This window comes from Cephus cinctus, unplaced genomic scaffold (genome assembly GCF_000341935.2).
Source record: "Cephus cinctus unplaced genomic scaffold, Ccin1 Ccin1_scaffold0330, whole genome shotgun sequence".
In the NCBI taxonomy this organism is placed as follows: Eukaryota; Metazoa; Arthropoda; class Insecta; order Hymenoptera; family Cephidae; genus Cephus; species Cephus cinctus.
The window spans coordinates 1,133,034-1,160,899 of NW_014333027.1; the positions used below are offsets into that span (position 1 = coordinate 1,133,034).

The 27,866-nt window shown below is 35.5% G+C and overlaps 4 protein-coding genes across 20 annotated transcripts in view; 2 read left to right on the plus strand and 2 right to left on the minus strand.

Annotated features, from left to right (window-relative positions):
• Window positions 1-6,436: 6,436 nt before the first annotated feature.
• Window positions 6,437-13,136, plus strand: LOC107266946. Its single transcript, XM_015738018.2, has 3 exons — window positions 6,437-6,846; window positions 8,819-8,973; window positions 9,136-13,136. The coding sequence occupies exons 1-3, from the start codon at window positions 6,757-6,759 to the stop codon at window positions 9,263-9,265; spliced, it is 375 nt and encodes a 124-aa protein (XP_015593504.1). The 5' UTR covers window positions 6,437-6,756; the 3' UTR covers window positions 9,266-13,136.
• Window positions 13,137-13,799: 663 nt separating this feature from the next.
• LOC107266681 (enolase) lies at window positions 13,800-16,556 on the plus strand. Of its 2 annotated transcripts, none has more exons than XM_015737413.2 (6): window positions 13,800-13,923; window positions 14,493-14,586; window positions 14,666-14,997; window positions 15,069-15,369; window positions 15,445-15,731; window positions 15,801-16,556. In XM_015737413.2, the coding sequence occupies exons 2-6, from the start codon at window positions 14,524-14,526 to the stop codon at window positions 16,120-16,122; spliced, it is 1,305 nt and encodes a 434-aa protein (XP_015592899.1). In that variant the 5' UTR covers window positions 13,800-13,923; window positions 14,493-14,523; the 3' UTR covers window positions 16,123-16,556. The 2 variants fall into 2 exon arrangements, with proteins under 2 accessions (XP_015592899.1, XP_024939702.1); XM_025083934.1 differs by lacking the exon at window positions 13,800-13,923 and adding an exon at window positions 14,132-14,152.
• Window positions 16,557-16,956: 400 nt separating this feature from the next.
• On the minus strand, window positions 16,957-18,193 carry LOC107266682 (translocon-associated protein subunit gamma). The gene is made up of 4 exons (XM_015737414.2): window positions 17,948-18,193; window positions 17,587-17,714; window positions 17,412-17,503; window positions 16,957-17,328 (listed from the first exon to the last, which is right to left on the minus strand). The coding sequence occupies exons 1-4, from the start codon at window positions 18,075-18,077 to the stop codon at window positions 17,130-17,132; spliced, it is 549 nt and encodes a 182-aa protein (XP_015592900.1). The 5' UTR covers window positions 18,078-18,193; the 3' UTR covers window positions 16,957-17,129.
• A 1,714-nt stretch (window positions 18,194-19,907) lies between these two features.
• The window catches only part of LOC107266683 (kazrin), a 42,276-nt gene continuing 34,317 nt past the window's right edge, over window positions 19,908-27,866 (minus strand). For 13 of the 16 annotated variants that reach the window (XM_025083945.1, XM_025083944.1, XM_025083943.1 and 10 more), the window contains 3 exons: window positions 24,060-24,246; window positions 22,306-22,326; window positions 19,908-21,917 (listed from right to left, as the gene is read on the minus strand). In XM_025083945.1, coding sequence (XP_024939713.1) covers window positions 21,681-21,917; window positions 22,306-22,326; window positions 24,060-24,246 — 445 coding nt within the window. In that variant the 3' untranslated portion in view covers window positions 19,908-21,680. Of the gene's footprint in view, window positions 21,918-22,305; window positions 22,327-23,452; window positions 24,247-27,866 lie in introns of all 16 variants that reach the window. The other 3 variants (XM_015737418.2, XR_003059400.1, XM_025083948.1) reach the window with 3 other exon arrangements.

The following is a 27,866-nucleotide window of genomic DNA, read 5'->3' on the forward strand; positions in this document are numbered from 1 at the left end:
TTTCACGTCTCTCCTTTACCCGTATACACTTAATTACATTTAAATGATTTACACGATAAATTTAATGTCGAACACGACGAATACGTCGGTAGCTATCTTCGTGGGACGTAAGCGAGTCGTAAAGTCAATTTTATTACCACAGAACTACTTCCTGATATACAGTCGCTGGTCGCATAGAAATAATTGAGCGAATCCACAAGCGACGAATAATATCAGTCACACTATAAAGCGATTTAATGTTCGAACCTATCAGACAGCCATTAAGCTGAGTAAGAATGCACGCTGATTGGCTCATCGTAATACGTCATATTTGAATTGCAGTTCAAGTTAGATACTTACATTGAAATTATTTCAAAGTAATTTTCATCATAATCATCATTAATATCAATGATTTTTATAATTTGATGTTTTAACTGTTTATTAAAAATATTATATAATATTATAGAAACAGTAAATCGTCGGTCGCTTACCTTGTTACCAACTTACCACCTACATCTGGCTTGAACCTAATGAGCGACTTTACGCAATTTTCCGCCAGGCGGAAACGTCTCGTCCTAGCGGACAGACTATGATGACGGACAAATATTAGCAGCCGGGCTAGAATTCAAAGACGCCAAAAACTGATTCTCGTCCACCTGTGTGTCGGTCGTCGAGACGCAAATAAACGGCGTCGCGCTGTCTGGTATAACCAACACTACCTAATCACAACACTCATGTTGGCTACCGATAATTCTTGCTAAGAATTACCCGACTATTTCACTGCATCGTTCGATATGAAAATTTTCAGTGACAGTTTTAGAGGTTAGATTTGATTTAGTGACAAGGAGTTATTGTTGTACATTCACTGACAGGTATTATACATAAATTGATTTTTATTATAGGTACTAATGGAATCGCTTGGTATATAGACTTTATTAGATATGACTAAATTAAATATCTTTAATCGTTTGTGTAATTCCTCCCATATTGTAACTAGTCGATGTTCGAATTAATAATACTTTTTTTACATTAGATATCTAGTAACCTCAAAAGTGCATAATGAGTCGCTGGTCGTTTACTCGTTTGATAATTTGGAAAAGAAACTGCATAAACCTAACGGGGCGGCACATGGGAAAGTGAACTGTTGATCTTTTAATGAAAGACCGTATGATTGAATGAAGAAGCAGATTTGCGTCAGCCGTAAGTTTAATAGTAAAATAAGATGAATTTGTATGAGATAAGTTTTCGTCACTGTACAGATAAAACGTCGATAATCTTAGACGTACGAACCCGATGAAAAGGATTTTATTATTCATAGTATTATATATTCTTGTCTGGAAAGATAAAGACTCAAGTGATATTTCATTATATTTTTTTCATTATAAAATTTCACATTTTTATTTAATATATTAAAATTGGCCGCTATGAACAAGAAATTTTACGTCCTTTGACTTGTTTCTTTGAAAGAGAACAAATTCATGTTACATGACGCACATTTAATTTACGTAATACATATTCAGTCAGTACATTCGACTGACGTTGCTAGCTCAATTAATTTAAAAAGAGAGAGTCTCTCGTAATTAGAATGAGAGCCGAATAAGTCGACAAACGATCTTATATTAATGAAATAAAATAGGGTTTTTCAACTTTCTTCGTATTCTTATCGCTGTACTGATAGTGCGTGATGCGTAACTGTTAATTGTGGGATTTACGCACTACGCACTTTCATAATTATAAAGAATCGCACAAAGAGTGTCAATGTATCTTGTGATGATATACGAGCACGCACTTTTCTCACGCAACATTGTCAGCTACTAATGATGTCAGTTTATTCCGTGGCATTTATCTTTGAAAGATTTTAATGTTTTGTTTTTTTAATACGTTCGGAAAAAAATAAAAATTATTCCGATAGACTGCCCGCGTATATGCGTCACCCGATGTGATTTCCATTTATCGATGACTCTTTCGAAACAAGTGATATCTCTCGTTACGTCTATTCACAAACTTTTATTAAGCAAGATGACATCAATTATCAAACTGCGCAGTTTCGCCTTATAAATTATCATATGAATTAATTTTTCTGCTCCGATTGAATCATTCGTTTGTTATTATAATTTTGAAAAACTTTCATACTCCGCCAGCGTACTCCCTATTGTTTTAATGCAATACTACAGCTTTCGTGCTATTCTAATAAATAAGTGAATTCTGACACGCGTTACCATGTTCCGTATTTCACGTTGACGCAATTCTTTGGCCGACCGTGATTGCCAAGAAAATCCGACAACGACGTGTCTCTTGTATTTTTGGAAAATCGTCTGAACCCGAAGCAGCGCGTTGGCTATAAATTCACGTAAGACGATCGGCGCGAGTTTCGATTCACTTTGAGAATTTAAATACAACTCGAGTCATAGAACAACTTTTCGATTTCTTATATCATTGAGATTTCAGTTAAATATTTCCCGCTAAAAAGCACTACCGAAGATCTAGTAATCTCAATAATCTCTTCGAACATCCGAACAATCCCAGGTTCGAGTCCCACTAGCGGCAAATAATTGTACTAATCGTGAATTGAACACAGACCCATTATTTTAATTTTTTGTAATTGCGAATATTACTCATATAATTACCGCACGAAAAAAGGCAAATTATTTATGTTACTGTAACCCTTTTTAGTGAGTAGTGATTTATTAAAAAATACTTCAGTTCTCAAGTAGTTAACTACTGCAAATGTTCAGCAGTGGGCCAATTTAGCACTGGTGAACTTTAAGTACGAGTTGTTAACTACTAAAAGTTCTGAGAATTTTTTTTCAGTTTTTCTTAATAGTTCTTTTTCGGTGAAGGGTGTTAACGAACGGCGTCTTGGCATTTTAATCTTTCACTATATACATATAGCTATCATAAATCATTTTTACAACCGTGGCACAGTGAGATTAAACTCAGCTCATAAAAATTCCATTTCGATTATCCATTGATTATATGCTCTGAGGTATAGTTTTGATTTGTTTCTGAGAAGCCAAAGCGTATAGCCCTTATGCCACACACGCACTGCTCAAATTACACTCATAAGGGAACTTTTTCAGGTCGGTCTGACTCGTCGTTGCAGTTGGAAAACTCAGGAAACTCTGACCCTCGTTGGTTAAAGTACCAAGATTTACAGTACGTACAACTGATACGATTGACTTAGAAATAAATTTAAGTGTTTGTAATTTTTATATTTTTAGTTGTGCCTATGCACGACTTTTACGGATGACGTACCTAATCACAAAACTCTCAACTAATAAGACACATGTGTGTTGTGTGTACATACAAGTAAATTCGTACTTTGATGAATTACATTTCTTTGACGCTATGACCGAATGCATTGATAATGACCATTTGAGTAATCTGTAGAATCAATTGAAAAAATAAAAATTATCTGTACACCCGATATATGTGACATGATCTCAATGATTGCAAGGCTATAATAAAAATCCTCTACCTCAATAATCGGTGCAGTTATGACGAGGATAAAAAATTGTGCAATCGAAATAATTAATAGTGACAAAAATGCGACTTACAAGAAAAAATTATTTATTTAATTATTATAATAAATCAATTAATTGTCATTCGGTTCGTCACTCTCGTTGCAGTAGTAAAATCTTGATTCGTCATACAGAGTCACTTACGATATATGCATCAACTGTTGGCTCTATACGAGAAATCGAATAGACGGACTAACTTCAGTCGGTACGTTCGTCCCGAATAACCTCCATAAAAAGTAAATCTTTTCGAAAGACGTGGTGAAGTAAATATTGAGAACTGCGCAATTACGAATAACTCGCGGAAGTAGATCATGAGGAAAAATCACAGATTCGTGATCAGTATCAGACATACGAAAAAAAATGTCCTATATACAATTCGCGTTAGCATGGCATATAAACAAAAGCTACTGGCAAGTGCGTATTTCAATAGTTTATCTCGTTCGTTTATCGAAGGCATTTGGCGGCATGTGGCCCCGTGAACTCTAACCGCGTTGTTAAAATGTACATATGTCTGTACGTACGTGAAAGAAGGTGACGGTATGAGGCGACCCTACGTCACGGCAACGAAGCGACGCCATTGGCTGGAAGAGAGACGGGCCTCCGTCAAGCCTCTATGTATGTATTCTGACTCATCTTCTGTTTATCTATCAACCGACTAAAATGAAGTAGGCGTCTCTTGACTTTTTAAGCTTCGTCCAACATCAGCCACAATCAAGTGCATTGATATTCTGTCATGCACTGATCTGTTTGTCGGTATAAATCCAACAGAATTCAATAAACATAAAAAATCATGATTTTATCAGAAAAATAAATTTGTAGATTATTATGAAGTACATTTATACGAGTATAATATCCCGTGGGCTGCATCTGACAGCTGGTTGAAATAAATAATAGAAGACACTAAAAAAAAAAATACAATACTAAATATAGATGACAGTGTGCTATATCGTGTGTATACGTTGGTTTCGAATTTAAAAAAATTCTCATAGTTTCGCCAAGGAAAATCGAAATTTCGTAGGAAATCGTACTGGGGAAATTTTATGAAATATATAGATATATACAATGCACGGAATGGTCGAAGATTCGTCTCAAGGAGTCTCAAGGAGAATTGAAGAGCGATCGAGATAATGCAATTCCTTGAATTGCCAATCGTGCCGAGTGAAGATACACAATTTCGAAATGGCTGAACATACGGAATACGCAGTTACTTGTAAATTCTTCGTAGCTTCGTGAAGATTCGCCTTGGACCGTCTTCGTTTCTCACGGCGCAACTTCAACAAATATTTGGACGATACGTGGCAAATATTTGTCTACACGTAACCGTAATACGGAGGATGCAACGGCACATGCTTTTCTACAATTGTCAAGGATAATATTTCGATTTATCGATTGTTTCCTTAAATTCGTCAAAATAAAAAATTAGGACGTTGATGATTTTTTATAAAATATTATCCACCCCAAAATCACCTTGGTCATCCCTCTATTGCATTAATGCAAAAAGGGTTTAAAAAATTCATGAAAAAATATGCACGTACAAATCGTACCGGTCGTTACGTTTTCTTTGTAGGATTGACGGTCGTCCTCGTTTTAAAAAAGCAAGCTATTTTTTTTCGTGACACTGGATGCTGGGAACGTTACAAGAGAAGTCGTTCACAAATATTTTAACACTTTCCTCATCCTCGTTTCGTAACGGGATGAATTTCTCTCAAATAGCCAAATTGCTTGTATTGTAATTAAGAATCCTTCATAAATGACTGAATTTCTTAAAAAAGACGCTGCAATTCATAAATTTATTCTCAACTTTTCGTCTTCGTCTCAAGTAGAAATGTTTAATGCAACCATTTCCTCTCTACATGTTGAACCTAATGTCGCTATCATGTTTATATTAAACCAAGGTTCAGCGTCAGATAGATATACAAGATCAACCGTAAGTAATACAACGAATTACCGAACGGAAAGTTTCATTCCACGAAGTCCCTATCAATAGTTCGTTGTACAATTGTGAATTGAATTGGATCCACGTGTGAACATTTTCCGTTGGATAAAAATCATATGAAGACTATTTCAAATTACTAAATGACATAGCCTCGTGGAGGGCTGAGCAACAGGTATTCTTCGTTTATTGAAATTCAGTTATAGTATCACTTTTGATCTTTATAACATTATTAAAATTTTGGAAAATATATCAATACGGATTTTGCATTGTCAAAACTTTTTTTCATGGCTCAGAATGGTTTTTTTTTAATTTCCTCGACAGTAAAATGCTGGGTTTTCAATTTCGTTAAGCATTCTAGGTAATATTATAAATATGCGCATCAATATTGATAGCTGCACTTCGCCGTATTTACCGATGTCCATTACTATATTTCACTATAATAAAGATAAGACCTTCCAAAAAGTAATCAAATCTGTCAATATTACGAAGAAAATGTCTAGTGTACTTGTCGATAGTATACTTTTAAACTGTACACGTGATTAGGCTATGACTTTAAATATTCCCTCTTACAAACAATAAATTAGATGCTATTAAAAAACTTATTCTCCCAGGCACCCTTCGCACTGAAAACATAGAGCTTCGAAGCATAAGAATTGGTTTGATGTGAAAAAATAAATTTATCTCGAAGCACAAGGAAAAAAAAGAATATAATGTTTTAAAAATTTGCACGAGCAGAACGAATAGCATGTAGAGAAAATATAATACGGCACGCACTTGTCTTAGAATAAATGATATATAAAATTTTCCCTTTTCTCTGGGACGTTAAATTACCACATTGTCCTATCACGGTACACAATGTTCCCCAGGCAATGATACGATGCTCAAATCATGACTTAAGTTCGACTTATTACTTGTTATTATAACTTCTAGCTTAGTCTTACCCCCACCCGGCGGTACCAGCTAGCCCAACCTATATAAACCCTCGACGCCTCGAAAGCGTCCTCACTCTATACGCGAAGACGGTCTATGTATAAGGTCGAACCAGTACATAATATTCCATCGTCCTAAGAACGTAGAGTGAATCAAGTTGCCTTGCAACAAGCTCTTGTTAAAAATCATATTCCGATCAGTAAAGTATTGTTTTGAGTCCGTTGGTAAGAGAAGTCTGCACCGTCGTTTTAAAAACTGTACACAGTTCTCATTGAACGCCGTGAAAAAACGTTGGAGGAGGATTCAATCTTTTGATTGTGTCACGAATCGTTGCATTAACACTCTTTCGCGACCGATCCGATCGGAAAGAGAATCTTGAACGGAAGGAAAATGACCGTAATGATTCGCTTGTTAATTGTCGCCTTTATTGGCGCAATGTGGTATACGGCATTGACGGACACGGCTTCAATCGGTACGAAGGTAAGAGACATATTTTTATTAAAGTTTTAACAGTAACTCCATTTCGCTATTAATTTTTATACGTGGAAATGAGTCTTGTGAATTTTGAGAACTAATTACACTTTAAAACGTCATTTTATTCGGTACTAAACTTGACTTCGTTTTACGTTCGTTACGATGTTGACCGTTGGACGGATTTTGAAATATAAGACGCGTACAGTAATCAATCAAATACATTGTGTGTTATCAACTGTTTAGAGTGTGTCACTTCACATAATGAGATTGTGTTGTCATATTCGTAGAAATGATAAGTGAATTGCAGTTAATTTCTTTGTCAACTTCGTCCGTTACAAAATAAGGTTAAGCGGGAGATCCGTACCCCCATTAATATTCGTTGTGCATTTCTATGTCTACCGTCATTACCTGGTTTCTATCACATCTACGGACTCGCTGTCGTAATTTTAATTTGCGAAGATACCCTTTATACGAAACAGCTTTATCTGCGGTAATTCTATTATATTGAAGAATCGTGGAAAATCCAAGTTTTCAATATGCGAGCTGTACTAATTATCTTAGAGCCGACACAAACTGGTTTGATACGGTCATTTGCAGTCATGCGATTCGCTGCAAGTTTTCATTCATGAACTCGGCTACATTCATGCTTGGACTCTTATTACTCATTCGTTCTACTACTGTGACACACTCACCGCATGCTTCTCATTGAGAGCAGTACTCACTCTCTTAAATAAATCTTTTTGCTCTCTCTCTCTCTCTCTTTCTCTCCTTCCCCTCTCTAGCTCTTAACCTTACCACCTTCCGTTGTTCCCTGTTGCGTACCTAGAACGGTAACGTTTAATCCCAAGCTAATTATTTTTAATTTTTATAGTAGTATAAGCTGAAATGAATTGTTCCAACTGTCCTTCACCATCCCGTTAGTATAGGTCGAACGTACGGATTGCCGCCATTGGGAAAAACCAACTTTCTATTCTCCAACCCTCTAAATCGATTTATTATCCTTTCTTCGTCCTGCTGAAGTCAAAATTGCATTTTGGCCAATTTTTTTTACTACTACTAACCTCTCGGCTCTAGATTCGCCATTTTGACAATTCCCACTCAAAATATCCTTCCTATCAATCCTATAGGCTAAAAATTCCAAAATCCCTACCCTTCGTAATTAACCTAAAAGAATAAGATGCGTCGGCATTTCGGTCCACTACGATCCTTCGCCTATCGCAGAAGTAAATTTGCTCCAGGCAAACTGTAACGTTCCAAGTTGAAGATAGTCTTTTTTTTTAAATACAGAATCACTTAAGTGTAAATATATAGCCAATATTTCAATTCTCGGATTTATTTCTAACTAAACCATCATACCAAAGGCCTAGAACCAATAGCTTGTAGAGTAGGATAGTTTGCTCACCGTCTTCGGTAACAAACATTCGATTTACCTCGTTCTTAAGTATTATGGTCATTCACGCATCATAACATTCTTAAAATGTTAATTCAATTGTTTTTCGCTGATCTGAATATTTGGCGCGAACGCTTATAAATGTTGTAGAATTTGCAAAGGCTAAAAAAATTGATAAGAGCATTGATTTTTATGACGCAAAAGCCCAACAGCACTGGATTCGTTATCCATACAACGAGCAGTTCTCTAGTGATATTTTTGTAAAATCATTGAATAATTACTACAGGTCATTGCGGCAAGATACGCACGTATATGATAAAACTCCCCAACGGTATATCGGTAGAAAAGTTTTTTTTTTCATTATTTTAAGCCAATGATACCCTGACCCTGTTATAACGTATTTAGTGTGCCAATACGCGAGCATCACGTTGATAAGAACAAATAGGAGCAGTGGGGAAGTTACAAATGAATTGAATATAAAAAATTTAAGGAAAACCGTCGCTTAAAAATTATTCAGTGTCACGAATACGTCTGATACTGTTGTAATTGGGTTAGTAATAATTTCACTCTATTTTTTTCTTGATGCAGGATCTTTCCTACCAATTGCAACGTATGGCCCGTGACACGAGTTCTAAAGATAAAAAAAGTAGTGCTGCGGATCACAGGATATGTTACAACACACCATGTGGCTGGGCAGTCTACGTCCCGTTTACCCGAAGAATTGAGTATTTCATGAAAAATACGTAAGTTGAACGTACAAGCTTTATGCGTTGAAGCATCGAAATAAATTGTGAATCATTTTGATAATTTTATTGTACAGTGTCCGTATCTTTAACGAATGCTATTTATAAATTGGTAGGAGAGACAATTTATTTTATTTCAATTGTATTTATTTTTCCTTTCAGCTGCGAATGCCTTGACTCGAGCTACAAGTGTATACGAGTAGACGACGATCTTTCTGTCAGTGCATACGTATACGAATGCCGTCAAAATACCACGGCTGACGACATCGAGTCACCCGAAGATGCAATTTAAATTTTCTGCTCACGGAGTCTTCATCATTAATCATTGATAACTGGTAAACGATTTACTGAAAGTTGGCAATTTAAAATCAAAATTTATAGAAGAACTATGGAGCTTTTCTATACTTATTTAGCCCCGTAACAGCGTTTTTTCATTATTACGTTTATTCACTCTTTTAGAATATCGCTTTTGATATTATGATATATTACGTTTAGTAAAAACGAAAAAGAAAAAAAAGAATCGTAATGCTAGCATAGTCGCTTGTCGTGTGTTTGTGTGTAGTAAGTGATGCCGCCCGTTTATACATATTAAGGGTTGGCGATTTTATACGCGTGAAAAAAATAATGGAGAAAACAATTCTCGTTTGATATCGGTTAAGAGTGAGCTCGGACTATCATCTTTTCCTATTTTCAAATTTGACACCCCTTGGCGGCACGAGGGATATTACCGTAGTGAATAGACAAAGTACATCGATTGTGACGCACATCAATCCTCTGACACTTGTCAAAATAATCTGTGCTAACGTCCATTTCGCATGAAAATAATTGTCGGTTTGAAACTTCCCATTATATGTAAATACCCTGCGTTGTAGCGACTGAATATGCACGATCGAGATGACTTGTAAAACGAATGAAGTGTACAGAGTCAATTATTTGAAACGGTCAAAGATCCATACGAATAAAGCAATTTGATGCTTAGCTACCGATTACAATTAATATTAATAAGTAGCTGTGTTTTGAAGATGCGTTTGTAATTGATATTTGATCTTTTTGTATGATTGACGTTTATCTTGTTGGTTTTTTTTTGATCCGGTGACTTCAGCATCCGGCGAATATAATCATACCGATCAGTTATACTATAATTATTCAGATCCTAGTAAGTTCAGTATTAGATTCAGTAATCGAGTATCCGGTGATTATTTTAACCCGTGAATCTAATATGTCTTCCATTACGTCACTAACTGGACTATTTACGTACATATTCCTCTTGTCATCATGCGCTAAAATGTACAAAATTATAATATTTCTAATGTCCAATAATTGTCATTCTGTAAGTAAACGTCAATCGTACGTGCCGATAGGCGGTTCAATGAGAAAAGGAACGAAAGATAGTAATATGGGTCTTGTGATTGAAAATTAAAAAAGAAATTATCACAAATACCAGAAAGAAAAAAGAAATTACCACAAATTAGACATTCGCGTTCAATTAATCGATCGAATAATTAAAATCAGTGTCATGTAAACCAGACGTAATACTGTTATCGAATTTTTCCCAGATAGTTTAGTCATGTCTTTCATTTATTGTAATTTTATTTACTATCGCGTCGAAAACAAATCGATTGCGTTCGACGATGGTAAGATTTTTCCAATTATCCCGTGCGAATCTCAACGTTGTGATATCACGCTCGGTAAAGATTTTTTGCTAACACGTTAGTTCAATTGAACATCCGTTAGAATGTCCTTCGTAATACACTCGTGGTTGGGATTCGATAATTTTGCGAAAAAACGCGAATTAAAGAAACAATTGAGACACGCGTGCTCTCTAAAAGATTAAAATAATTTTTCATTTGAATTAATTGCTCACATTATAGATTATTAGCTGCAACATCTTTTGCACGTCTAGTAGAACGTGACTGGTAGAAATTGGAGAAACGTAAGTTTTGTAACAATTGTTGCGATTCTTCTTCACTTTCAAAATGTCTAGGTAACAACGTAATACCTAGTTCTTACCACTAAATAACTTAATCGTGTTAAAATTTTCACAAATCTATCAGATATCTTTTCTCCCTAACTTATCGATTCTCGGGATGCATTACGTTAATCTTATCTGAGTCGCACCAACAAAAAGGTGTCTCAGAAGTAAATTTTTTTACCTTGAAAAGTTATTCGTTATGCGTACAGGAGAAAGATGCATAAAAATACCTTAGAGAGGCTACGTTTGGCCGATCAAGACACGAAGCGCCCCCCTATTGTACACACGGAGACTAGATGAACTAAAAAAGCAACGCTTAGAAAGATCTAATCTCTTATGCGTATCTTCTTGCTGTGTCTTGCGCTATTCCTGTAGAACTAATAACTTGTGTAAAGGTGACATCGTCAAGCTGCTTCCTAGAATTTGTCTGCCAACAGCAATACAGTAGGATATAAGTTAACCGTTTTCATTTTTTTTTTTATATGAATAACTTATCCCCCTATTATATAATATCTAATATAATAAATCTAATACAATAAGTTCTTCGCGTAATTTCCTATTAGAATTTACACTTGTAATATTTTTCATACAAGGCGATATATTAATATGTGGCCATTGTTATATGTATACACATATATATGTATGCGCACACACAAAACACATATAGGATAACTCAAGTTTAACGCGTCATCCGAAATTTAAAACCCGTCCATATGATTTTGTATGGTTGATTTTAATTTATTTTTTCTTAGTATTTTTTTGGGGGTTTTTTATTACGTTCATCTTTATTTTTATCCGACGCTACGTTAGACGTGAGTTAATCTTGTATGAGAGAAGTATCTCGTTCTAAGCAAGAAAGCCCTATTTTCTGTGTCCATACGAAAAATGCAGCTGAAACTTTTAACGTGTGCGACAGAACACAATTATACCTTTGCCAACAAGTCGAAAGTAATTTCTCTGTATAGGACCTCGATGTACTTAACACAAAAGTGTAATCGCCGTTGGACACGTCTCCATTTTCTTTTTGTATAATATAATAAGTCCCCCGTATATATTATTTATAACAAGAAAATGCTCTATAATAACGTCTTATATATTCGTTACTTAATGTCTTGTACAAAATTCCTCTCGGCTGAAAATTCATGGATAGATAAGCAACTAGACGACCGAAATACATAAGAATGGAGTGAACGAACAAGAATCGCGAAAGATTGTAAATCGGTGACTTATTATTTTTTTTTAAGTACCCAAGTGGCACAAAGTCAACTTATTGATGTCCTTAAAGATATCCGAAAAATATCAGTAGATTTTTGGTATCACAAAAGTCATCTTTTGTATTTGAAAAATGAATATCTAATGCCTCCTTCCCAAATTGCTTTCTGCGTATCCCAAAAAGATAACTATTTGTTAATTTTTTGCTAACTTTTTTTTGCGATCCCAAAAAGGTGTCAGCCAAAGGACATTGAATAATAAAATTTATGAATTTTAGTCATCTTTAAAAGGCAACTCAAGGATGTCAAAAAGGAACATGTGCCACTAAGGATATTTATTGTTACAAACAGTTGTAATACTGGAGCCTTCGAATCACTGTAAATTTGAATGGTTGAATTGATCTGTTTGATAATATTATTATTATTGCTGTAATTATGTTATGCACGATGAATTGTGTTGTCACGTTTTCTCGTATTGCGGTCTTTCTATGTCTGTTCTACAATAAATCGTAAGTGGTTTTTATGAGCTAATCAGACATATTTTTTATGTTCCGATTGGCTTGTAGAAATGGATTACGATCTTCACTTGTTACGACTTACTGCAGAATAGACTTTATATCTATTCATTGATTCGCACGGAATTTAATTAAATATTTGGTCATTTCAATGCCCATGTTTAATCGCCAATGTAGATTATACACGTACGAAGTTTAATTTTAATAAGCTAAACTAACTTTGACTACAACGAAATCCCGCGTGTCGTAACGATATGAGATATAAAAATAGTTGATGACGTTCTTACTGCAATGTATTTATACGTAGTATTTCATCTGTTGTTATGTAATACACACAAAATAAATTATCGAATATTGAGAAAGCGATATGAATAATCAAACATTATACATATGGATGATATATATATTGTATAATTATTGTCTCTAATGTTATGATTTTTAATAAAATAAATAATGTTGCACGAATTCATAGTTTTCCTTTGTACTTTGTTCACTTAAAAAAATATGCCGTTTTATAAAAATAATTCTAATATGCCTTAAAACAATTTATTTACTTAAAAACACATAACACACACATATATATATATATTTATATATATAGAGTTATTTGGTAGAAACGCACTACCTGAACATGGTTCTACCATCAATGGAAATCAAATGGACGGGCTAACTTCAGGTGGTGCGTTTCTACTGAATAACCCTGTATAGGATTATTCACGGTAAATCCGTCACTTTCGGTGGTTTTACGTTTGGAATCAATCTAACGGGCTAACTTTAGGTATAACCTTGCGAATTTGAACATCATACAGTGTGTATCTTCTGTGCAGTTTTTCCAGCTGAACAACAAACTACACGCTACTTCCATCTCACAACACATCATAGTGTTATAAATTCAAAACCATGTTATCATACGCACAGTAACATTATCCACATATGCTAACAATAGATCTAAAGAATTCTACTATCCCATCGAACGATAGATGTTGTCATTTGAGTCAGGGTCATTGACTTAATTATGATAATTACACAAACTCGGTATATTAAATTTTTTCTAAAATGTACTAGTTGATAAACAGGATAAAATTAATAGATATGCGAATTGAATTTGACTTCTGTATCAACATGGACGCGTTCAGTCGAGGGAGCCACGATCGATATAAGGCCTCTTCAATATATGCTTGGAGGTCACCACTAGGTCATAATTACTTCAGTCTACTCCGAACCTTTCCAGCGGATCGACGTACATCTTGAGGTGAGCAAGTATTTCACGAAATTTTATACCGGTATTTCCGTATCAAGCGATTTCGGACCCGTATTTCCGCTTCTGATCCGTTTTCTGTAACGCGTACGATTCTATTCCGGTGTTATTTTTCATACTGGGTGCTGATTGTGGTACAGTGGCATAGAAAATCGAGAGAGATGCTAGGATTTCGGACCGGAAGTGTTATACTTCGTCGAAATTCCGCCATAGGATCAGCATTGTACGTGATTATATTCACGGTTTCTTATGGATCCGTTATTAGAGATTTTATTCGGTTGAGACAAAATTCATTTACATTCAATTGGGCGGATCGTTTCACTTCGTGACCTTGTCAAGGTCAGATGATATAATAATTTATAAGAACAATTCATGCCGGCTTTTGACAACTCATTACCGGCTTTTTATCTCTAAGAGTTTATATGAGAATTATTTTATTAAGAATTATGCAACATCTTGGCACTTGCACAAGTGTTATATTATTTTTATTAGTGTGCTTAATAGTTTTGCTGCTATTTCTAGAGCATCTATGATTTTTTACATAACGTTGACCTTTTTTACAGATACCTAATCAAACACTATAGTGTATACACAATGCCTATTAAAAGCATCAAGGCACGTCAGATCTATGACTCTCGTGGTAATCCCACTGTGGAGGTTAGTACTTCGATTATTGATGGTGTGTTATGTTTGTGCAAAGGGTTGTTTGATGTTCCTTTTGTTTTATTATGCTTAGGTTGATCTTATAACTGAGAACGGACTCTTCCGTGCTGCTGTACCCTCTGGTGCTTCCACTGGTGTTCATGAGGCTTTGGAACTTCGTGATAATGACAAGTCCAAATATCATGGAAAGTCTGTATTTACGGCTGTAGGCAATATCAATTCCATCATTGCTCCTGAGCTACTTAAAGCTAACTTGGAAGTTACACAGCAGGTTGACATTGACAACTTTCTGTTGAAACTTGATGGAACACCTAACAAGTCTAAGCTTGGCGCTAATGCCATTTTGGGTGTCTCTTTGGCAGTGTGCAAGGCTGGTGCTGCCAAGAAGGGAGTTCCTCTTTACAAGTATGTATTTATTTTTTAATTACTACTGACATATCCAATGCAAGCAATTTCATTTTGGATGTGATTTTTAGGTACATTGCAGAACTTGCTGGCAACACTGACATCGTCCTTCCAGTTCCTGCTTTTAATGTAATTAATGGTGGATCCCATGCTGGAAACAAGCTTGCCATGCAAGAATTCATGATTTTACCTACTGGTGCCCCAAATTTCACTGAAGCTATGAGAATGGGTAGCGAAGTCTACCACTACTTGAAGGCTGGTATCAAGAAGAAGTTTGGTCTTGATGCTACTGCTGTAGGAGATGAGGGTGGTTTCGCTCCAAACATTCTTGAGAACAAAGAAGCCTTGAACCTTATTATTGAGGCTATCAAGGTAAAATTTTATATTCAACATTGCATTTATCAACCTTTTGAAATTAATTAACTACCTATAAAAACGTATATATAGACTGCCGGATATGAGGGCAAGATTAAAATCGGCATGGACGTTGCTGCATCTGAATTCCACAAGAATGGAAAGTACGATCTCGATTTCAAAAATGAGAAATCCGATCCCGCTACTTATTTAGAGCCTGATGCGCTGAAAAACCTCTACCTTGAATTCGTCAAGGAATTCCCTATTGTCTCCATTGAGGATCCGTTCGACCAGGATGGTTGGGACTCCTGGACTGCCTTGACAGCAGCAACCCCAATCCAAATCGTTGGTGACGATTTAACTGTAACCAATCCCGAAAGGTAAATTATCGTTAATTAAATTCTCAATAAATTCCGTTATCGATATTTCACTGTTCTAATATATCACAGGATCAAGACAGCTATTGAGAAGAAGGCTTGCAACTGTCTTCTCTTGAAGGTCAACCAAATCGGTAGCGTAACCGAATCTATTAACGCTCACAAACTGGCGAAAAGCAACGGCTGGGGCACCATGGTGTCCCATCGTTCCGGCGAGACAGAAGACACTTTTATCGCTGACCTGGTCGTTGGTCTGTCAACCGGACAAATTAAGACTGGTGCACCCTGTCGTTCCGAGAGATTGGCCAAGTACAATCAGATTCTCCGTATCGAGGAGGAGCTAGGTGCAGCAGCCAAGTTCGCTGGCGAGAAGTTCCGTAACCCACTCGCTTAAGATGACCTTAAGTCGAATTATTCAAAGAAGAAATCTTACATTATCTTTCAATGTATATCCTAGACTTTTCATTTCCATGAAAACGTTGAGAGAAATCTATCACTTATGTAAAATCACGAGTGCAGTGCGGTGTTCATGTGAAATGGGAAAATTGGTAGGACCCCATAAGGTTCCACGACAGGTGATCTTTAAATTATTCGAAAAACGAGGGGCAATCGTACGCACATTCTGACGATTAGATTATTTTTAAAAATTTGAAACGGATCGATTGGTTAATTACACTATCATTCAAGTGGTTTCCTTGAAAAAGAGTATTGAGTCTGATAACGTTGATACAACGTTATCGTAATTTATTCTCTATAGAAAGTTATAACAAGGCTATGTAAAATAGGCTATTATATCAGATGAACATTAAATCGTCCGTGTTCAATTTATTAAAGGAGTTATGCTTTACTTTCTTTACCTTTTCTCCTTGTGTATATCCAATGCGTGTACATACAATGCAAAATAACAGATAATTACTACAATTACAGTAGATATTTCAAGATCAATATACGTTGTCAGAGAATTCTGTATATAAGACAAAAAATAAATAAAGTTCCATTTCAGAAGTTCTATCTTCCACTTTCGATTATAATCACTTTCTCAAAATCTATCAAGTGACACTTTTGTGCAATTACCTTGTTAATAAATGGTTTTTAGTTGAATATCTTTTTTTTATGATTCGTGTCATTGACAATTGACTGTTATTATTCATTATGTTTATATTGGCCTCAGTGCAAATATGAATCTGCCTGTTTTGTGCAGTTCAAAAATGAAATAATTGTGATAATAGTAGGAAAACAATATACTTATTATTAAGATCAAGGTATTATAAATAAGATTGTATTTGTCAATCTCACACACTCACTCATATCAAAAGATGTTTCCAAACACTTACAGAATCTCATGAAACAAATTAACAATTGTATTAGGAATTGTCATAATGACTTTTATGTGGAATCAAATTACTGAGAACCAGTTGACAGAAGTGCTAACAGGGCACTAGCTGTTCCTACAGATAGAATATAATTTACTGCAGGTGTGAATGTTTTCAGTATATAAAACGAAGAGAGGATGACAAGAGCCAAGAACACTGCATTATTGTAGAAGATGGCAAAGGTTGTTGCCTCATAATCTGCAACTTCATTCTTCTTCCATAAAATCCTAGACAATGAAACATTTTATAAGTCTGAAATTTCCTAAAAATTGATCTTAATACAATTACACAATTTTTAAGATTATAATACCTCTCATCTTTTTCCTTTTTGCTCATTTTCTTATCCTCAGCTAATTTACGGGTCATTTCCCTCGTGACAGCATCTTCCCTTTTCACAGCAATCTATGGAAATATTAAATATGCATTAGTCGCCACAGAAATCAATCCAACGTAAAACCAAAAATGCACATTGAACTTATACACACCTTATGTTTTAGAACAAACTTGGTATTTTTATAAGCTAGTGCAACAAGGTATGTACTGGCGACAGTGACCAAAACAAAGGATATTAAACTGGAGTACAAATCAATCAGATGAATTCTCCAGAAGAGCCCTGTAAACAAGTTTATTAAAAGTTATTCTTGTAGTACCAACTACTCCTTATCCTGATACAATAATAGGTTAGTTTCAACAAAGTACATTATAACTATACCAAATAATAAAATTCAACATGCTGACATAAACATCGAATAAAAAAGTCAAAACTTCAATATTTTCTCACTTTAAACTATCAGTCTATCATACAAATTTATGTGTATTAAGTATATTGTCATATGGTGTACTCACAGATGGGAATCGCCGATACGATGAAAGCATTGCCGTAGAAAAGCGCAGATGACTTCGTTGAAACGTTTCGTGAGAAATCCTGAAGAAGAAGCTCTTCTTCTTTGGTGAATGCTTTCGATTTTCCAGACATAATATATAGTTCTACCAAGTTGCACTGTTTAATTACGATCAGACACTAACGAAACGAAGTACCGCTTCTGTAGTCGAAAATTGGAAAACGTCGACATACACCGGAATGCGCTTGCGCGTAACTGCCTCTGTGGACGTTCTTGTGACACGTGTCTCAAGAAACGTCATTCAGGTCATTATTTTCCTGTGCTGCCATCTACGAAAGTCATTTCTACCATTAGCATACATCTATTCAAATACGAATCTCATAAGAGAAACTATTATTTCCCTTGGGAATCGAATAACCGTCGGGAAGCTATCGTCAAAAGATAAAAATTAATGTCATTAATGCTTAAAAAATAGCTCCTTAAATGCTCATTAGTTTTTTCTAATTGCTCCACTGTTATTATACAATGATTCAAAAATATTCATTAAAACAGAAAAATATTTTTTTTATTGCTATACCATCATTTCTCCCGTTGAAAAAAATTGTTGAAGAAATGTATACAGGGTGTCTCAAAATTACCTGATCAACGGGGTATAACGGTGTTCGGGAGGCACCACTGATCACGAAAATGACCTTCCTTTTGTCCGGAAGGTCATAGTTTTTAAATGGGAGCAGGTGAAAGTTGACCAATCAGAGCGAGGCGTCACGAGAAACGTAGGCACCTACGAACTCTGAGTTTTCTTCCCTAGCTTTTGTTTCTCGGTGGCTTCGGGCAGGATGACGTCAGCCGAAGACATGCCTATTGGAAACAAGAAACAAGAAACAAGCCACCGAGAAACAAAAGCGAGGGAAGAAAACTCAGAGTTCGTAGGTGCCTACGTTTCTCGTGACGCCTCGCTCTGATTGGTCAACTTTCACCTGCTCCCATTTAAAAACTATGACCTTCCGGACAAAAGGAAGGTCATTTTCGTGATCAGTGGTGCCTCCCGAACACCGTTATACCCCGTTGATCAGGTAATTTTGAGACACCCTGTATACATTTCTTCAACAATTTTTTTCAACGGGAGAAATGATGGTATAGCAATAAAAAAAATATTTTTCTGTTTTAATGAATATTTTTGAATCATTGTATAATAACAGTGGGAAGGTCATTTTCGCGTTCAGTGGTGCCTCCCGAACACCGCCATACCCCGTTGGTCAGGTAATTTTGGGACACCTTGTATATCTCAATAATGCAGAAACGTCCACTCGTCAGGTGGCGCGTCGACACCGAAATAAAACTTGGACCATGAAAATCGCCGCATTAGCAATCTCCCTACTCATCTCTGCCGCTACTAGTAGAACAAATATTCAAACCTTTGCCATTCACGAATAGCTGGATAATCGACGAGAAGAAGGAAAAAATCAGTTGCAAAGAAATGTTGAAAATTCGAAACATTGAATAAAGCTTTCCGAATGTTACTAAATATTATTGCATCTTGTAAAAAGTACTGTAAGTTGTCCAAATTTGTGCGCGCAAATTCGTCGCGCAGGACTCCACAAGTGAGGTGAGGGGAAGGGAGTGGCTGAAGACAGTTCCCGGACGGATATTTTTGAATCATTGTATAATAGCAGCGAAGCAATTAAGAAAACATAAGATATTTTATATTTTTCTAACAATTTTTTAGACATCAAAAACATACGTTTTTATCTTTTGACGCTAACTTCTCGACGGTAATTGATTCTTTTAATTTATATGTTAATGTCAATTAATGAAAGTATTAAAAAGCAGGCAATAGACGAAACAAATTCTTATTAAAGTTAAAAATTTAATGATTATTCTTTTTGAAATAAAAAATACTAATTGTTTTTATGTATATTTTATATTATATATTACATAGGTCCTCCAATGAATCGACGTTCGGGTGAAGGAAATTAGTTTATTTTCTCAATTATTATTTGATACAGCTCACACAAATATATATATGTACATTCTGTACTGAGCACATTTACATTGTCGTTTTTTGAAATATCTGGTTGCGCGCTTCATTATGATTTGACACACTCAAATGAATTATATGGGATGACTGTCCATGAGGATAATTGTATAAGCTACGTCGTCAATAATTGGACGTAAAAAATGTAAATTATCAGTTCGATGCTTGAATAAATAAGTTAAACCTAAATTAATTTATTAAAATAAATTACTTAGGTACATGAAAATACAATACTTTGCGTATTAATCCTACCATTTACTTTGTAAAATGGTGATAATACTATTTCGGCATTCCGCATAAGTGGTCCAGATCATTATAATCGAACTAATGAAATTCGAGTAAATACGTATAAATATTGACAAATTAATCATTACAGAATAAATATCGAGTTAAATATTATTTACAAAATTATCAATTATATTCGCTTCGCATATCATCATTCGTTAAAGTCGATTGTATTTGGTTTTTAAATTTTTATGGAATAGGAGTAGCAGCTGTGCGTTTTTCCATAGTATCGTTCATTATTATCTATCGACGTTCATCTTTTATTCATTAAACATATTTTAATTGGTGTATGAACAAAAGAAGCTTATTATCTGACAACAAGCTGAAAACCGTTCGTACAGACCCGATTCAAGCAGGTATAATAAATTATAATAAATGGCATCTACGTTTTTAATGAATGCAATCCAATAAATCCACCACAAGTGCATCCCAAGATTAATTTCCGGCAATTTTTTACCACGGCAATAAATCCTTAATATGTTTCTCAGCTCGACAGTCGCTACGACTATAAAAATGTTTGTCCATGATATGAGCACGTTTAAAAATACACGTTTTAGCAATTAAAAGCCGAAAAATAATTGCCCTTTACGTTAGGCTGAACCGTATCGGACAAAGACTTCTTGGGTTAGATACCATGGCATCTAAAAAGTATAAACTGTTAAACGTTTTTACCCAATCTTTTCTTCAAGATCTAATACAATTAAAAATTTCTTGACGCTAAGGTCCCAACTTAATACCGCACATAGTATTCCTAAAATTCATAATTTATAAGTCCCCTAAGAAAAACACTGTATACAGAGAGCGAACAGAGATATCAGAATAAAATCTGACCAATTACAAATAGACAATAAAACAAAAATAAATTTCCTCAATTACTTGCTTCAATTAATAATAAAAATGACTTGGCAATACATCTGCCATAACGATAAGAAAAATCCAATGATGAATAATTGTCATGAGACTCTCGTCTGTCTGTCAGCATCTAACGGAATGTATTGTTCACAGAGTTTCGCAAGTCGACAACGAACAAACGAATACTCGAAAATACATACAAGCTAAGTATACACGGAGTGTAGGAAGTTCGGCATGATATAAATTATAAAAGAAATTACTAAAATTATGCTAAATAGGTTCTCGAGTTGATTTTAGCAATGGCTGCGTCCTCCTTCGTAGACTGCCAAGCTTCCTCAGCGAGACTTCCGTATCTCTGTACTCCTGGAAACGGCAGTTCCGTGTTCTGCGGCGAATAATAACCGCTCTGCAGTTGATAATAATTGCCAGGCGAGCGATATTGATAATAATCACCGCTAAGATTACTGTAACCGGAATAAGAGCCGTATTGAGATGAATGAGAGGACGAGTATCCACGTTCGCTGAGACTGCGATAGGGCCCCCCATGATGGGCCCTATCCTCTTGTCAGACAGGTGTGCTCACAGCTGCAGTGCTCATATACTCTATGTCACCAATGCTCTTGACACGTCGATGTCTCTTATTGGCTGCTGGACGCGGCGGTAACTGAGGCGGCGGCGGTGAGTTACTGCGAACGCTGCTCATATACTGGCACTGACTTGCCAAGCTTCCGGTATCCGATGAAGAGGACGGTGACGCCTTTTCGCTTCTTGGACGAAGACCAAAGGCGCGGCTCAGCGACCCCTGAAAAGTTTTAGAAAATGTTACAAAACATGAAAAAACGAATATTCAAATATTTGAACAATTGCATCAATAACAAATTCTCTACATCAAGCCACTACAAAAAAAAATGATCATATCAGTTCTTGAACTACGTTGAGGGTTGATGTTATGGACGATTCTGATATACATGAAAATCTGTAGAAAATAATTTTTTTTTTTTTCGGTTCATTAAAGAGATACCTGCTGTTATCAATGTTGATTGAATTGTTAAATAATAAATTTAATGGTCACGAGTTGATGTATAGCAAAATAATAAGTATAGGGAGAGCATCAACCAATAAAAGGTAACACGGTGGGAACAGGGTGTTGCCTATGCGTTATGAATCTTACGTTTAATATAGTCGCATACCTGAGAACTCCTCCACGACAACTGTTAAGGGCGAAACAGGTAAGTTTAAGAACCCACCCTCCGTCCATATTGAAGTCACATGTTATATTTACATAATTGCAGCGTGCAGTGTCGTTCATTAAATACAAGACTGCTTGGTAGTAATTTAGTAATGTAGATAATATTCAATATCGTTTATGCGATACGCTTATATGAAGAATATATGTTATGTATACCTATAATATGTAGATGCGTATGTCGCTAATGATACAAGACTTAGGACGAATAATTTATATTACATACAGTAGGGAAGTTTTATCCGTGTATGTACATATACAGTGTGTTATAAAGTGTCTGTTTGTTTAATTATTATTAATATACATATATAGCTACGTTTTTAATAAATAGTTGATTGGGAATGAACGGGGTTGCAATGTACTCGTTCGTCGTCTAATTACTTCTAGATTTTACGTAACTTTAGGCTCATTATCGATCAGTCTTTTCACCTTTTTAAACAGCATCTCGTTCGAGCCACTTCGAGTTACGAAAGAATTTACCTAACGGTCCATCGAATTCGTTGTTCCTTTTTGTTTCACTTTGCATTTCTTATTTAATTTTTTTTCCCCTTTCTAATCAATCCGTTACACTCGTATATTTATTGGCGTTACCCTTCAGATAATCTACAAATATTTTTTGCACTGATTGACTTTAGGAACGGTTCGGCGAATATTGCGCGTGTCTGCATTCAAAAAGAGAACGATAGATTGAGAAAGATTTATCGAAGAATGACGTTAATATCCGGTGGAACGAAGAGAAAAAAAGACAGTTTCAATGAGCATGTGTAATAATTGGGTATGCTGAAACTTTATTTTTCAATCTTACGTGTAGAATAATGTAATATTTGTATTTTTGAATTCATAAACTCTCATGTTGTCTGGCGCGATATTTAAAATATTTTTATTTACCAAATGTCAATCACAATGGAGCAAATTGTCACGAGAATCAAGAATTCAAGACTTCATGCTGGATCATTTAGCTTTTCGTATTGAACAACTCTGACATTATTAATTAATCTTCGCGAAATTTAGCATAAAGATGGATGCCGTGAACTCTAGGTTTTCGCGGCATCGTGTAAAACGTGTAATAAGGAAAAACCATTATACCGAACCTTTTTCAAGTAAAGAAGGCTGCAGGTCTGCGCCAATCCATAGGATGCACGGACAATGATTAATGTTAGGTCAATTAAGCCCATAGCTCACAGCATCGCTGTGTCTATGTCTGTCACGAGAATTCGCGTGGAAGAACGAGGATTCGAGTGGATTTATTAATAAAGGTAAGGGAAAAGCACCAATAGCGAGCAATATATTCATGCAGTCATGCTGGTGTTAGTTCAGAGGAAAGATTTATAGGCAACGAACCCGCAAATAAACACAAATAGGATAAAGCAAGTTCGTGAGTGCCTTTAACCCGGGAGTACGCAAATGGGGCATCTGTGACAACCCAACTCAACGCTTTTCAAATGTAGAACAAAATCGCGCGACTATTCCTGAGTTAAACGTCAAATTAATATTTTTATATGACATAATAAACGAGCACTCACGAACTATTGGAAAGTATAGCAATTTTATGGAATGTCAGGACTGTGATCGGTGCACGTGACTGTTTCTCTGTGTCACGAGTAATGACGTATTATACACCGGTGATAAAACCGGCATAACCTCTAATCCCGATGTGTCGTGCACGGATGAGGTTTCTATACTGAGATGGTACGTTACCCTGAGACTGGATCGCCGCCTATCGACTGTGTTACTGTGATTTGCAGCCATGTGAAGTGCTGACAGCGAACTCTGGTGGTGCTGCAGATGAAGTCCTCGATTTCCACGGCCAAGACTTCCGCCTGCACTCACGGTACTGACTGGACGACTTCCGCCGCTGTTCCTGGGGACGATTTCCAGCTGTCCTCTACGCACACGCATCACACCCTCATGCACGCTTTGCGTACGCACAACTACGCCACATACGTATACCTTGGCGACACCGCAAACACACACACGTGTGACGTACAGCTGCAACGAATCTTCCGCAAGAAATTGTTTCTTTTTTGTTTTTGTTAAGCGCATTTGCATTATTATATTTCTTTTAACCGAACGACCAAACTTGATTTTAATTTTTTTTAATTTGCAGGGTGATTCGCCGCAGGTGCTTCGTAAGAGAGATGATATACAATATAATGGATATCTAGTTACAACATAAATATACATACACAAGCATTTGTGCTCCATCGATAGAAGAATATATGTATCTGTTTACTGGGCTCTAATGCGACGATACCTTTTTTTTTTCTTAGCAATTGCAAGCTCTATTATTCGGCGCGAGACATGTTTGTCCGTACTACCGTGACACATTAGAGCCAAATAATTAATCATGAAAGTAACATCGAACAGTCAGAGATGTAAATATCAAAATTGGCAAATGAGGAAAAGACAAACGGAGTTATAATGCAAAATGGTGTAATTCGTGGTTAGAGTCTTTAATAAAAAAAAGCACTGAGGGCAATTTTGTTTCAGGCAATCTTCACTCTTAGTATTTTGTATCTACAACAGGCTTTGAATGTCAATTAAAATGATTGACAGTAGAGAGAAAACGTAATTCACAATATACAGAATCCAGAATTACTCTATTTACTTGTGACGGATAATTTTATATATTTAATATTTTTGTAACGGTCATTATGCTGCTTCGACGAAATTAGTATATTGCTTGAGCAAGTTTTAAATAGCAATATTAATTTATAGTCAATGAAGGCTATTTACTTATATTATTTTCAAATGGATGAATAACTGATTTAATAGATAGGTATTTTTTGTTCAGAAAGCTCTAACCAAGAATGACACCACAATCGCTAAGAATAGTGTGTGCTGTACATAGCGCAGTGCAGTGCAGGCAGCAGCTGTGGGCTACGGCTCAGTTATAGGAAATTGCCGGTAGACCCGCGATCATTAGACGTATTTTAAAAAATGAAACTATTGTACTCGTATTGCATCGAGTAGAGAAAGAGGACCTAATGACTCGCTGACGTCGAATCAATTTGTAAATGTCCAAACATCTTGATTAGGTAATGAATGTTTGTATATGTACATTATGTTGATTGTACTGTATCGTATCTACGTGTGTGTATTCCTCGTATATTAGGTATAGTATGTGTACGGTTACGAATACATTTACAAACTGAATGGTCGCGATTAACCATAATGATAGGCAGAACTTGTATGTTATACTATAAAGTTTATATAGTAGTAAAGTTTATATCTGCCTATATATGCTCGACCGCGACCATTGGAAATCGTAATACGATCCACAATATTGATGAATTATGAAACACTCTGTAGCTGACGTTCATTGTTGACTTTAGAATTGAATTAGATAAATTACTGAATCTGTTCTACGTGGATGGCACACTGGCAAGGTGGGAGATAACTCTCGTTTTGCCTGTGCAACATCATCGGATGCAGATTCCATTTTTTTATTTCAATAACGCAGATTAAATTTCATTAACTGCAGCAATATGAATCGTGATTCTGTTTAATGCATCACCTTCTATTAGAATCGTTCGGCTGTATGCAGCTTTGAGATTATTGTTAAATTCAAATTCATTTTCTATACGCTATTAACAATAAGTAATATCGAAATTCGTTAGACAGCCACACGGGCGCTCGATTTCCTTTATGTAGAAATTTTTCAAAAAATGTTCCTAGTTGTATAACCGATACAATGATTAATCAGTATCCGCGACAAGGTTTATAATAAATATCGATTTAATGTTATTGACAGACACTTACTAATTAATTATTGATTTCGTTACCTCGATATCGCCACATATTCTTCGATAAAGGAACGTGTACCTGATTTATCTTGGCGATATCGAATATTTCAAATCATTGAGTTTTCTTGCCCATTTTGGATTTGATTAACAATTAAGTAAAATTTAGCGATAATGAAATTTTGATTAAAAAGCACCTCTATTGTGTGGACAAGCAATTTGTATTTTGTTCCCTATCTAATGGCTATTTTCGTGAAATGACGTTATTAATGTTTGTGCGAAATTCTAAATATTCTCATTGGTACCTTTCCTCTCATATCCTGTTTTCGTGATAATCGTGGCTTTTTGATTGTGATGTAGGAATTAGTATCTTGGGGGCTAGGTACACTTATACACAGAGCGGGGTTGGAAAAATCTATACATGTAAGATATTACCTAAAACACTATACTGGCGGTATAAAAGCTTGTGGCAATAAATTCTGCGCGATTCACGACAATGAACGAGCGAACGATCAGCCAGCGTGACTATATTCGTGCTCGATATAATTACTATTTATGTAATATGAGATGATCATGGCGAAATCGTGTCGCGATGAAAATGATTTTTTAAATGATTTAATAAATAAGGATCAATTGCTAGGGATAAATACGTGTACGTTTGTCACTTGCACTAGCCACTGTTAAGTGAATATACCGATCAAAATCTCATTTTAAAAACTTTTAACTAATTAAGGAGATTTGGACATATCGACGATAACTGATAAATTAGACTGTGCTACTGTTACTATTATGTCATTTAAAAATGTTGCCTGTTCCTAATATGCGAAGTAAATTTTGCTCATAGTTGTAAATAGATTTTTTACCTAGGAAAAACTTTTAAAACTTCTTTTACTTGTCTTTTAGATTTACCGTATGATCCATGTGGTTCAGATTCTATCTAAATATTTTAAATATTCAAATTTCTAATGAAGTATGTAGGACAATGAGGCAGGAAGAAAATTGTCAATGATTTCATAGCGCTCGATGTGCAACGACTTACTTTCTTTTTGGTGCATTTATGTAATTATCAAAATTTAATTGTACTATTATTTCAAGTGCTATTATTTTGAGTATACCTTTCCAGTAAACTAGAAATTATGCATATGAGAACCGTGCAAAGTTCCGCGTAAATCACTTTTTATTTGATAATAAAATTGTATAAAAAATGCAAAGCATTTAGTTCCCTATAGAAGAAAGATGCATGCGCTTAATATTAATTCTAATACATAATAGCACCAAAAAGAGAAATCTTTACTACAAAATAGCTCCTCGATTGGCATCATTAACTAGATTCTTTCAAAACTTCAACAAATGTCTTATCATCTCAATATGAATTTTCCTAACATTATTATTGACGTGGATAACTCTGTGTAGTATCCGCTTTAATCCGATTATTTATAAATGACGAATCAGCTCAGTCCTTTCTTTTCCAATCGCTTGTCAATCCAATTAAGCAGTACCCTGAATTTCTATCTAATTATCTTTGAAAAGAGATCGATGAGAGAGAATTATCGTCGAAATCTTAGTGTCTTAGTTTTTATCTAAGAAACGAGCAAGGGAAGACTGTGAAACAAGCCACGTATCATTCGCGTGGTAAACCAATCTATCAATCTTTTCCCCCAAGGTGGATTTCGTTAGCCAATCAGGCACAAAAGGAGAATCTCTAAATGTTGATTAGTGAGCGTTGTCCAATGTGGCCTCTGGATGACAGTAGACAGTGTAC

Excerpts from the sequence above, each read along its gene's own strand:
- LOC107266946 (XM_015738018.2), top strand. The coding sequence starts at position 6,757 with ATGACCGTAATGATTCGCTTGTTAATTGTCGCCTTTATTGGCGCAATG. Across the intron at positions 6,847-8,818 it reads CGGCTTCAATCGGTACGAAG|GATCTTTCCTACCAATTGCA; the intron begins GTAAGAGACATA and ends TTCTTGATGCAG. Across the intron at positions 8,974-9,135 it reads GAGTATTTCATGAAAAATAC|CTGCGAATGCCTTGACTCGA; the intron begins GTAAGTTGAACG and ends TTTTCCTTTCAG.
- LOC107266681 (XM_015737413.2), top strand. The coding sequence starts at position 14,524 with ATGCCTATTAAAAGCATCAAGGCACGTCAGATCTATGACTCTCGTGGT. Across the intron at positions 14,998-15,068 it reads AAGGGAGTTCCTCTTTACAA|GTACATTGCAGAACTTGCTG; the intron begins GTATGTATTTAT and ends TGTGATTTTTAG. Across the intron at positions 15,732-15,800 it reads ACTGTAACCAATCCCGAAAG|GATCAAGACAGCTATTGAGA; the intron begins GTAAATTATCGT and ends AATATATCACAG.
- LOC107266682 (XM_015737414.2), bottom strand. The coding sequence starts at position 18,077 with ATGTCTGGAAAATCGAAAGCATTCACCAAAGAAGAAGAGCTTCTTCTT. Across the intron at positions 17,504-17,586 it reads AGTTTGTTCTAAAACATAAG|ATTGCTGTGAAAAGGGAAGA; the intron begins GTGTGTATAAGT and ends ATATTTCCATAG. Across the intron at positions 17,329-17,411 it reads AAAAAGGAAAAAGATGAGAG|GATTTTATGGAAGAAGAATG; the intron begins GTATTATAATCT and ends TTCATTGTCTAG.